The sequence below is a fragment of the Atta cephalotes genome, assembly GCF_000143395.1.
Source record: "Atta cephalotes unplaced genomic scaffold scaffold00026, whole genome shotgun sequence".
Classification (NCBI taxonomy): Eukaryota; Metazoa; Arthropoda; class Insecta; order Hymenoptera; family Formicidae; genus Atta; species Atta cephalotes.
This window is the reverse complement of record NW_012130090.1, coordinates 855,609-868,368: the sequence shown is the minus strand read 5'-3', so window position 1 is coordinate 868,368 and position 12,760 is coordinate 855,609. Positions and strand designations below refer to the sequence as shown.

The following is a 12,760-nucleotide window of genomic DNA, read 5'->3' as shown; positions in this document are numbered from 1 at the left end:
TCTTTTTTTCAATATATCTTATTGTTTATTAGCAAAACGTAATTTTCTGCACGCCAATGATAAATACTATTTCCACATGGCATTCTTTTTTCTTATAGTCACTCTAACAAGTTTAACAGATTTGTGAAAATATGAGTTCTCTTTTGTACAAATGCTTTTAAAAATGCGTGTAGTCACGTGTCTATATAACAGAGTTAGATAATCTAAATGTAGATTTATATAATGTTTGTTTGTGTAAAATCAATATTTTAGAAGCTTTGTTTTTATATGAATTATTATTTTAATTCATTTCTTAATGTTCAATAAATGTAGATTTCTATATAAGTATTTGACAATTAATTATGAATATATGTAATAAAAAATTTCTGATTTACATTGGCATAATAATTGAGATTACAATAATAAACAACTTCCTTACAATTTGTTTATTTTATATCAGCTGTACGTTAGACTATTTTATTTATTTATTTATTTGTTATTTAATTTTTATTACGCGTAATGTCTAGAAATGCTCGTAATAAATTCGCATACTAGACATTCGTGCCAAATTGCATGTCTCATTTTTGCTGATTGCGAAAACTATGTATTGCGTCTATAAAATATAATTTCAGCGTACATTTCCTATTCATCATGAAAATGAGACGTTACAATGTACTCCGTTGACACGCAATACACTACATTGCCGCTTTGCTGTCGGCTTGCTGTGTGTAGCTTAAAAAATATATTATATGTGACTGCAAATCTCACTCAGTATTTTTCAAGACATCGAACCAATTTACTAAGCAGAATCTTTCCACATAAATAGTCATATATATCCAAGGTAAATGGAATTCATTGAAATACATATGTAGTTTGTATTATAATATAGCGCACATTTATAATATATATAATATAATTTATTAATTATATACTTTAATATAATTATTTTTTATTATCTGATAATTGTATTTTATGCAAAATAAGTTTATTAATACTAAGCTTATAAAATATTGAGTTGATAAATAAGTTAATTTTGTTTTTTAAAGTGGAATGAAATAATTTATATATTCTATTTAAAAAAAAAATTAGCAATTATACCATTTGATAGAGCATAGAATCATCTTTAAAAATTTGTTTTTTAATTGCGATATAATGATTTTTAACGGACTTGTAAGCAATTAAAGTCAGAATACTTTTTTATTTAATCTATGAATAACGCAAAAATAAAAAATCATAGGAACATTAAAAAAAAACAAAATTGTAGGGAAAACTTCAAGTTTATATGATTGATAATCGAAAATTTTCACAAATTTTTTTGGTACCTGAAAGACCTAGAAAGTGAGAAGAAAAATTTCCTTTTTTTCCTTTGTAAATTATAAAAATGATAAAATTCACGTAAACTCAAAAATTATAGAAATCTTCTGAAAATAAAGATTTCAAGCTTTAAACCCCTTTTTTTCAATTTAAATTTCAATCATTTTTAACAAAAAATATTGTATATACAATATTTTTAGCTAACAAAATCAAATGATCTCATTTGTTAATCCAATATTAATAAGCATTCAAATAATTTTTTTATTACATTCAACGTGAGTACTTTTAGCTTTGCTACGATATAATGTAGTTGATGAATTTTGTTAAAATTATTAATGTAAGATCTTTTTCTATAGGCGTTTAAATTTAAAGTGAACAATGACTTCAATAAAATTAATATCGTTCGAGGAAGAACTGAAGAAAAATTCCGAATTAAAAGAGTCAGATATACAAATATTGAGAGAATGGTGCGAAAAGCAACCTCATCTGCCCAAAATATCAGACAGCGAATTAGCATTATTCTTGCATAGTAATTATTATCGACTCGAACCGACGAAAACTACTATCGACACCTTTTTCACAGTCAGGACTCACGTACCTGAGTTTTTCTCTAATCGAGATCCTATTAATAACAAAGAGTTCAAAAAAGCAACTGAAACGGTGTAAGTATAATTATGATTTTTTCTTTTATCATTTCTTAATTCGTTACTTTCGATGCGTTCCTTGTGACAAAAGATGTAGCAATATTTCACGCAAAGAAATTTCGTGTACAAGTAGTAATTATTTTATTACCGACAGAACAGACCAAATTTTGGAAGGAACTACTAGCGAAGGCTATAAAATCCTTTATGGAAGACTTCTAGATATTGAACCATCGCATTTTGTTTACAATGATGTAATGAAATTATTTAATATGGTACTCGATCTATGGCTCTATACGGAAGGCACTTGCAATGGCCATATATTATTAATCGATATGAAAAACATTTCTTTCGGACATGTCGGCCGTTTAAGCCCTATGGGCCTAAAGAAATTTCTTTATTATTTGCAAGAAGGATTGCCTGTCAGATTAAAAGGCATGCATTTCATGAATGCTTCACCAGTAGTAGATGTCATTTTGAATATGATGAGACCTTTCATGAAAAAACAGCTCTTGGATATGGTAAGATTATGATATATTCAATTGTTCTTCAATATTATGTATTAAAAATGAGAAAGTGAAAAATCAAATTCCTTTCTATGATATACAAATTGCTTATTTTTTCTAAATTTTAGAATTAAAAAAAGATTAAAAAAGAGTTAAACCAAAATTTAATTTAATCTATATTGATAGAAACAGAACATAAGAAATAACTATCATATTTTACTTTTCTGCAATGTCTATAATATACATATGAAGCATTCTCTGTCAAATCAGTTATCCTTATTTCAATTTTTGAGATAAAATTTTCGTTAAAATATCTACTTTTCGATACCGTATGGCTTTCTTGTAAATTCAAAATAATGAACCCAAAATAGCGACTTGAATAAAAAGTGATATTAAAAAAATTCTATCGACATGCATTTTCCCATGCTTAGCATTACCTACATCATATTTTGCACGTTTCTTGACAATAAATAATCCGGACAGATGATTTATTCACATAGCGAAGGTCTTATCCCTATGTACGCGCGTGCGTGTGTACTAATTTTCTTGCTAAGGTAAAAACAATAGATTAAGTAGTAATTTTGTCTCAATGGCGTTAGGACCGCGGCAAGAGGCAAAAGGACTCATAAAAGCGTCCCCAACGGGATGAAAGCTCAGTCATGGGTAATCTAGGCACGAGAAAATACATGTTGATTGAATTTTTTTGAGTGTATATCAATTGCCCATATCACTAATTTAAAATATATTATAATTTCATTGGTGAAGCAATGGAAAATTACTAGGAACAGGTCGATGTGAGTGGTGTGTGCAATTGAACTATGTTCAGAAATAGTCTTAGTAACTTTCCACTACTTTACTAACAAGTGCGCCGCTCCCATTTTTCCAATGTCACTTTTTTCTTTTTAATCCCTATTTTGGGTCCACAAAATTTACAAAAAAATATGACATCGAAAAGTAGACATTTCAACGAAAATTTGAACCATTTTAAAAAATTTTATCTTAAAAATTGAAATGGACAAAAGATAGACGATTTGACAGAGAATGCCTCATATATATTATTCATTTAACTTTTTGGAAAAAATTGCTTGAAGCAAAACGTAATTTAATGTAGAAAACATCAAAATCATTAAACTAGCAAATTGTAGTTTCATATGCATACTACGAGCGATACTCTGGCGAAATTCGTACCGCTAGAAGTTCTTCCGAATGAAGCAGGTGGTCAAGCTGGTCCTATACAGGAGCTACATAATAAGCAAATGAAAAAATTAGAAGATCACATTGCTTGGTTCCAAGAAGATGAATCTAATCATCGCGTCAATGAATCGTTACGACCGGGTAAAGCAAAGACAGCAACGGATTTATTTGGCGTTGAAGGAAGTTTTAAGAAGCTCGAGATTGACTGATTGAATTAATAATCAGATCTTTTGCAACACATCGCGATGTATTTAGTTTTATTTTTAGAATATGATAACAACACTGTTTTCGAAAATAAAAACAAGTAAATCTGTCACATACGTTAAAATTAAAAAATTATCAGACTTGTTAACATTATGTCGATATTAACGTTAATATTAAACAAAATGGTTAGATAAAACAGGGAAGTAGGAGTCAAGCACGGTAATTCTTGTGCAAATTAATACGGTTAACAAAACAACTTTATTAATAATTAACCCGCTTACATGCCCGCTTTCGATTCACTTTTGAGTCATCTTCAGAGACAATATGATGTACAATTTTTTTTCAAACTAATTCTTTTCACCTCGACCTATTCGGAAATTATAATATAAAAACGAACTCTAATAACAATCTAAAATGTATTAAAATTATTAAAAGGTAAATTTGTTGAAAGCAAAACGATTAAAACAATAGAAGGTAGCTCACTAAAATAAGAATTTACCATATCCCAAACTCTTAAATTCTATAGGTTTCGTCAAAAACTAGTCCTTGACCACTCAGCGAATCAGTATCAATTATGTTAAAATTAAAAAAAACTTTTAATGCACTTAAATCGTTAATCGCAAAGAAAAAAGAATGAAAGAAAAAACTCTGATATTAATTATAGTCCAGATAGAAATAATTTTAATAATTTGATCAATCAATGTACATTCTTCTTTACATCAAGATTAAATTATTAAAGATTCAGTTTTGGTTTTGATGTCCATCTAAACTATAATTAACATCAGAGTTTTTCTTTCATTCTTTTTTCTTTTTCTTTGCGATTAATGTTTTAAGTATATTAATAAAATTTAAGTGTTTGCGATATGGTAAATTCTTGTTTTAATGAGTTACCTTGTATTGTTTTATAATAAATCGTTTTGCTTTCAACAAATTTATCTTTTAATAATTTTAGAATAATACATTTTAGATTATTATTAAAGTTCGTTTCTATATTATAGTTTTCGTGAATAGATGGAGGTGACTAAAATGAATTAATTTGTATAAAAAAAAAAATTTAAGTATTAAATTTAAATAAGTACATCATATTCTCTGAGGATGACTCAAAAGTGAGACAAAAAATGTAAGCGAGTTAATTATTAATAAAGTTTTGTTAACCATATTGGTTTGCACACAAGAATTACCGTGCTTGAGTCCTACTGCTCTGTTTTATCCAACCATTTTGTATCATTAAAGAGTCTTTAAAAATTAATTTATATTTGTTAACATTAAATATAATATACTCAGATTTTGGTTGTCTGTGGATGTAGAAATTTTGCCCCAAGGGGAGGGGCAAGGCGAAATAGATGATCAAATTACAAAATAATAATCTTTTTTGTTTTTATTTATTTTTTGAAATCTTAATGTTATTCGCAATTGCAAAATTTCGTTCTCCATCAATATTTGCTAATAAATTTATTCATTGCTTCAAAGTTATCATCTATATGTTCTTTGCTACTTATGGATGTAGTACGGTCAAGTTGAGCAAGTTTAATCGTTTTTGAGTCATATTTGATTTTTAATTCAATTCGTTGATTTCTTAGGTATGGATTTGCACATTAAACTAAATTTTGAATGTGTTTTGGATGCTCCACGATTCCATATTATAAATGTCGTGAATATGTTAAATATGATAGAAGTAATTATTTTTAGTTTATTGATTAATTTATTGATTAAATTAAATTAGCAATAAGCATATACTAGACATATGCATATCATAATAGTATACAAGTCACAAATTTAATTATATTAATCTTCTCATTTATTTGATTTTGTTATCAAGTTTTATTACATATATTGTATTCTATCTATATATACATGTTTGTATTCTTCTACAGTAATTAAAATAATAATTTAATCCTAAAGTTTACCATAGTAGCAATATTTTATTATTGATTATGTGGATAAAAATGCTTTACTGTTATTATTTTCTTTTATTATTTTAAAGTTCAGTATGGGATAAAATTATAAATATAACATTACGTTAAAAAAGTTTTTATTCTTATGAAGTAATCGTAAACGTTCTTACTCCAATGAAAAATGACTCATCAAATTGATGTTGAATCGACACAATAGCGGCATTCAGCAAAAAAACTAATCAATCGTGACATGATCTTTTCCAGTTAATACCTTCCATCCCTGTTTTGACATTGCGCATTACCTTCTAAGTTATTTTCACGTTCATGACCATAGACGGATGTTATACCGCTAACAGCGCACAGTACAGTGTAGTGCGCTATATATAGAGATGCGGAAAAAACCTCATAACTTCGGAATTCCTTGATTTCCTTCTGATGTTCATGTTCTGATGTTTTTATGTTATACTGAAATATAAATATAAATATAAATAAAAATTTATATAATTTAATGTATAATATAGTTTAAGTAATGTGTATAGTGTTGCAACGAATAATTCGGCAACTTTTCAATGTTCTGTTTGTTTGGCAAGAACTCATAGAGAGATAATGTAAAGTATAATATTGTAGTAATAAATCACCATTTTAATAATGTTTTTGCTTCTTCGCTAGGAAGAAGTAATTTAGTTTTTGATTCTGGCCTTAAGTATATGATGTAATCCTTACAGAAATGAACTATTAATGAAACTATTTGATTATTCAATCGTTTTTTCGCGAACTATTAAGAAGAGCTACTGTATTAGATTATTGGGAGAACTATTATCAAAACAGATTATCAAAAATACAAACAGAAAGAAAAGAACTAATGAAAGTTTTATCGCGATAAGAGATCATGCGAGAAAGAGATTTATTGAAATTCAGTGAGATTAGACGTTTCGATTTCCAATCGAGTCATCTTCAATGTATCTGATTATTACTCACAAAGTGGAACGTTACATGGCTAGATGAGGGAATGACAACTCAATCCACCTCCATTCATTATGGCATCAGATTGGCAAAACAAGTGATAACAAATCAAAGATGAATTTTGTATCAAAAATCAAATCGTTATTTTAGTATGAAATACAAAAAAGTATGAAAAAGCAAGTCACTCACCTATTAAATCACGAAACGTTATAATTAAAATAAATTAAAAATAATTCCGCTGAATGTCTATATTTAAAGTTATGATATAACAATCGAATAAGACAATGATCAACAATCGAATGATCACAGTGAAAAATATAAACAGAACGATAAACAAATATGCGAGAATATAAACCTATGCGTCGGTTTACATTTTATTATAAGTAGATAATAAGTATAGATAATAAGTATAGATAATAAAAACAATAAAAAGGCAGTGATTAAGAAATTATTTACAGAAGAAATAAACCTAAAACAACCCGTAGTTCAAAATTATTGTAAATTGTTAAGAATAGAAATATATGCATGAATCGGATTGTAAATTTAAACTACAATATTTTTTTTGTAACTGAATATGTAACATTTCAAAAATAAAAATACATCGCCTATATAAAAAACGCTCACTGTCAACAATCTCCGTATTTCCCAATCGAAATCATGGCTGTGCTCCAATCTATGCTCCGTGATGACAGAATAATTACTATTATTTTTACGAATATCACTTCGGTGTTCCGCGATTCTCGTTTTTAACGTCCGCTTTGTCTGGCCGACGTAGAAAGCAATTCTTGCAATTAATTTTATATATAATGTTATTTTTTGTCAAGTTAGATAAAAAATCCTTATGCGTTTTGATAAAAAAATTAAGCTTATTAAAACTAAATTCACATTGAAGTCCTTTATGATATTTTTAAATTTGCCTGAAATCTTCGACACAAAAAGGATCAAAAACTTCGATTTCTTAACATCTTCAATGAGAATTTCCATCGCAATACACTACTTTAACGTTTTGTTATGTACTAATGATTTAAGACATTCATTTATTGTATTGAAAATGAAATCAACCAGATAATCATTGTTTAAAAGTGTCTTTATGACAAAAATCAAATTCTTTTTATGATATTTTGGAATTGATAACAAAAAATGCTTTATCAACTATTCCAATGATGATGTCTCTTTTTTGTGAAAAAGAATGCTGGGAAAGGAAAGTCAAATACCTCTCAGAAAAAGTAGATTTATGGAACCAATCATATTCAAGAATTATTCTTGATAAAAATAACGTCTAAGAAATTTAACTCACTCCCACCCATAGATTTATAAGATAAACGGAACATTCATAGAAAGAAGCTGAAGACTTGATAGAAAGAGAAAGAAATAATCGCGGAATAGTTCTCTTCTTTTCTAGTGAATTGATTGGTCGCCGCAGCAAGCTGAGAAGTGGTCGAGAACAACGAAGATAAACATTCGAGAGTTATGGCCTTATGATTAAGATGATTGACGTCCTCACTGTAAAAGAAAGAAACTATGTCTGGAGTAGAGCTGTCCTTCAATGTTCCTTCAATGTTGTCTTCAGCTTCTCTCGTATGAATGCTCCATCTATCTTATAAGTTTATGCTCCCTATCTCCATCGTAAATTGTAGACGAGGATGAAATGAGTTAAAGGAGATCTCCGAAGTTCTGTCAAGAGAAGCTCCCATGACAATGTCTTTTTTCATTTTTTTGTATTTCATACTAAGATAACGATTTGATTTTTAATATAGAATTCATCTTTGATTTGTTATCATTTGTTTTGCCAATCAATAGTGCCATAATGAATGGAAGTAGATTGGAGTTGTCACTCTCTCTAGCCAGTAAGATTTCACTTTGTGTAATAATTAGATACATTGAAGATGGTTCGATTGGAAGCCGAAACATCTGATCTTATCAAATTTCAATAAATCTCTTTTTCGCACGATTTATCGCGATAAAACTCTCATTAGCCTTTTTCTTTGTTTGTATTTTTGACATCTCGAGAGTTGCTTTCAATTTTTGTATTTATTCAGATTATTATTGAAAAAATTAATTAATTCAGTCTTACTGTTAAAAGAAATATTGTTTAGCATTATATTCCAGAATATATACGACAAAATTATAATAAAAAAAAAATTTCCTCCTAAAATCGAAATCTAATTTCATAATGCTCTCTAGCTATCACCTATCCAAAGCTGTATCTCATCTATAGTGTTGCTTGAGCTCTGCGATCGTATGAGAACTGCTTTTTCGATGATCCCCAAATCCTGAATGTTTATAGATATATAATGTGATATATCTGGTCAGTAAATATTGTCAAAATATTGTTAAATATTCAGTACTTATATCTTTATCATTATTGTGGATAATCAACTATTGAAAGCTAATAATCATTTATAATATATAACTATTAAAAATAGTGTGCTGTAGTGATTATTATAAATAATTTAATTAATGGGATCAATAATCATTCAATAGGAGAACTGTAAATTATTGCTGTAGCAGATTAAGACGCAATATTTACACGCAAGTAGTTTAATACACACGAACAATTCTTTATTTCGATTTCATAATTATAATTATAGTTATTGTACAAAATGTTGTAATAAATCACAATTTGAAGATTAATTGAAACTCCGTATTCAAAGCAAGCAACTTCGTAAGAATTTCATTTTAACGCGTATCTCTGAGTTTCGCATTTTCAGATTTCGCGGCAAGAATTCGAGCCCGAATGTGAGTGAACACTTATCAAAATCTCGGCGGAATAGTACACCGATTTGCAAGATTATGGCTTACTCACACTATCAAACTTCTCGACTTGAGCTATGAGGGATTATTCTTATTTATACTCACGTATTTCTAGACTGTTCTCGAAAACTTAAGATTTAATTTGGAGGAAATGATATTATGATAGAAGGAACAGTCTACAATCACCAAGAGAATGTTTTATGATCATAATGACTTAGTTTGAACAATTTAGTGAACTGTGCATATTTAATTACCGCCGTCCACTGAGGCGTCTCTAGTGATTGATGATTTTTGTGGGGAATGCGCGTCAAACATAGTCTTCATTGGCGTGACGCTGTCGCACACAAAGCGCCACGCAGTTTCAATCCCAATGTTAATCGTTTCTGCGATCGAAAATTAAGTGCTCCACACTTTGCTCCAAACATTTCGCCCGTGAAATCTCGTCGGTGAAATCGACGATCAATGTTATGGTGGTGAGTAAAGAAGGTACATGTCGCATGTCATTCGTTTATGTGCCCGGCGCAGCGCGACAATTGTTTACCAGGTGTATAAGCTTAAATCCGCTGTTTGCTTATAGGTGACATTAGTGAGCGTACAAAGCTACCCTAAGCACGCAACACACTTTTTTTTATTAGGTGTACAACTTTGTTTCCGCCGTTTTCCTATAGATGGCTTTAGCGGTAAGTGGTGGTCGAAATAAATAGATCATAGACGTCATACAATAAACTTGGGCATCTGTCAACATAACCCCATAGAAACATTTGTGTCGATTTGTGTCTGCATCATAAAGTTATTCTCGATTGAAAATGTCAGTTTACGAGCCAAATTCTCGTCATTTGCGGGAGGTTTTAATTTTTTGCTTCAATATGAAGAAATCTGCGGCTCATCGAATGCTCTCAAATACTTATGGTGAGGCAATTAGTAAAAGAACGTGTCGTGAGTGGTTTCAACGCTTCAAGAAAGGTGATTTTGACGTCCAAGGTCATGCTCTGTATTTGATGGGACCAGCTCGGTGTAGTATATTATGAACTGTTAAAACCGACTAAAACAATTACAGGCAATCGGTATCGAACGCAATTGATGCGTTTGAGCCGAGCATTGAAAGACAAACGGCCGCAATACAACGAGAGACACGATAAAGTGATTTTGCAGCATGACAATGCTCGACCCCATGTTGCGAAAGTGGTCAAGACATACTTGGAAACGTTGAAATGGGAAGTCCTACCCCACCCGCCGTATTTTCCAAACATTGGTCCCTCTGACTATCACTTGTTTCGATCAATGGCATACGGCCTGGTTGACCAACACTTCCGGTCTTATGAAGAAGTAAAAAATTGGATCGATTCGTGGATAGCCTCAAAAGATGACCAGTTTTTTCGACGCGGGATTCGTACGCTACCCGAAAGATAGGAGAAAGTAATGGCCAGCGATGGACAATACTTTGAATCATAAATGTATAACCAGTTTTTTACAATAAAGCCTCGAATTTCGGAAAAAAAACGGCGGAAGCAAAGTTGTACACCTAATATGTGTTTGACATCTGTCAACATTAACCAGTGCACATCATCAGCAATTTCATACAACAACATACATTTTTTCTTTCGTAATCATGTCTAGTTTTTTGCTTAAAAAAAAACATATGCGGGAAGCTTTGCTTTTCTGTTTCAATTTGAAGAAATCAGCTGCCGAATCGCATCAAATGCTTGTGGAGGCTTATGGCGACAATGCTTTATCGGAAACAACGTGCAGAGATTGGTTTCGCCGGTTCAATGACGGCAATTTTGACCTGAGTGAGTTTGACAAGAAGCGTGAAAATCGGCCTAGGAAGGTTGAGGTCAATTGCAGGCTCTTTTGAACGAGGACGATACCCAATCGCAAAAAATGCTTGCCGAGCAATTGAGTGTTTCTCAAGCAGCCATTTCCATGCGGCTACATGCCATGGGGAAGGTTCAAAAGATCAGAAAATGGGTGCCGCATGAACTGAACAATAGGCAGATGGAGTGACGCCAAAACACATGCCAAATTCTGCTTGCCAGACAAAAAAGAAAGTCGTTCCTGCATCGGATTGTGACAGGCGATGAAAAGTGGATCTATTTTCAGAATCCTAACGCAAGAAATCTTGGGTTGATCCCGCCTAACCATCAACATCTTCCTCAAGACCAAATCGCTTCGGACGGAAGATGATGCGTTTAGTGGGATCAGGAGGTCATCTACTACAAACTGTTAAAACCTGGTGAAATTGTTAATGTTCACCGCTATCACCAATAATTGATCAAATTGCACCGTGCTCTGCGTGAAAAAAGGCCGCATTATCGCAAAAGACGTGACAAGCTGATTTCCCTCCACGACAATGCACCATCGCACACGTCAACAATAGTCCAAAACTACTTGGAGACACTCAACTGGGAAGCTACCCCATACTCACCCGCTTACTCATCAGACCTGGCACCTTCTGACTATCACCTGTTTTCATCGATGGGCCGCTCGCTGAGCGGCAGTTCGATTCTTACAAAGATGTCCAAAAATAGCTTAATGAGTGGTTTGCCTCGAAAGATGAGGAATTTTTTTGCCGTATACACAAATTGCCCGAAAGATGGAAAAAATGTATAGTTAGCGAGGGCAAGTACTTTGAATAAATTTGTTTTTGCTTCCTAGGAAAAAAAAATATGTTTTTCTGACTAAAAAACAGCGGATTTAAGCTTATACATCATTTCTCGTGATTTTGGAGTAGTGATTAACGCACTGAAATTATGATATTGTACTTTATGTGAGTAAAAATTACGGCGCGACTTTGATCGACAAGTTAATTGTGAATTCTACATTGCGCTATGAATAAAACAAGAACCGAATTTCATAAAGACATAATTAGACAAAAGAAGCAATTACATCGCATTTTACAAGGGAAATATTAAAATATAATAATTCTTTTTCTCGCACGAGCTTCCTTGACATCAATGTATATTGTTGATGACCAATTGCGCATAATACCATTAGTGCGACAGAAATCGCTATTCTAGTATAATGCATGCTTCTTTGTCAAAACACGATGTCATACCGCTATAATGACCATAATAGAACTATTTGTGATTATAAGCACAATGTTAGATCATTTTAATGAAAGTACAGAGAATAGAAATGTATTTATTGTATAAATACAAGTTTGCTAAAGAGAAAGTTTGGTGCTGAACAGTGATTTAAAAGGGTACTAATATTTTTATTAGAATGCGTAGAGGAAGCTTGCGTGATATACCATATATATATATATATATGTATATATATATATATATATATATATATATATATATATATA

General features: G+C 31.0%; 1 protein-coding gene across 1 annotated transcript; it reads left to right on the top strand.

Moving 5' to 3' along the window:
* Window positions 1–1,671: 1,671 nt before the first annotated feature.
* On the top strand, window positions 1,672–3,843 carry LOC105620396 (alpha-tocopherol transfer protein-like). The gene is made up of 3 exons (XM_012201894.1): window positions 1,672–1,955; window positions 2,092–2,455; window positions 3,586–3,843. The coding sequence occupies exons 1-3, from the start codon at window positions 1,672–1,674 to the stop codon at window positions 3,841–3,843; spliced, it is 906 nt and encodes a 301-aa protein (XP_012057284.1).
* Window positions 3,844–12,760: the final 8,917 nt, after the last annotated feature.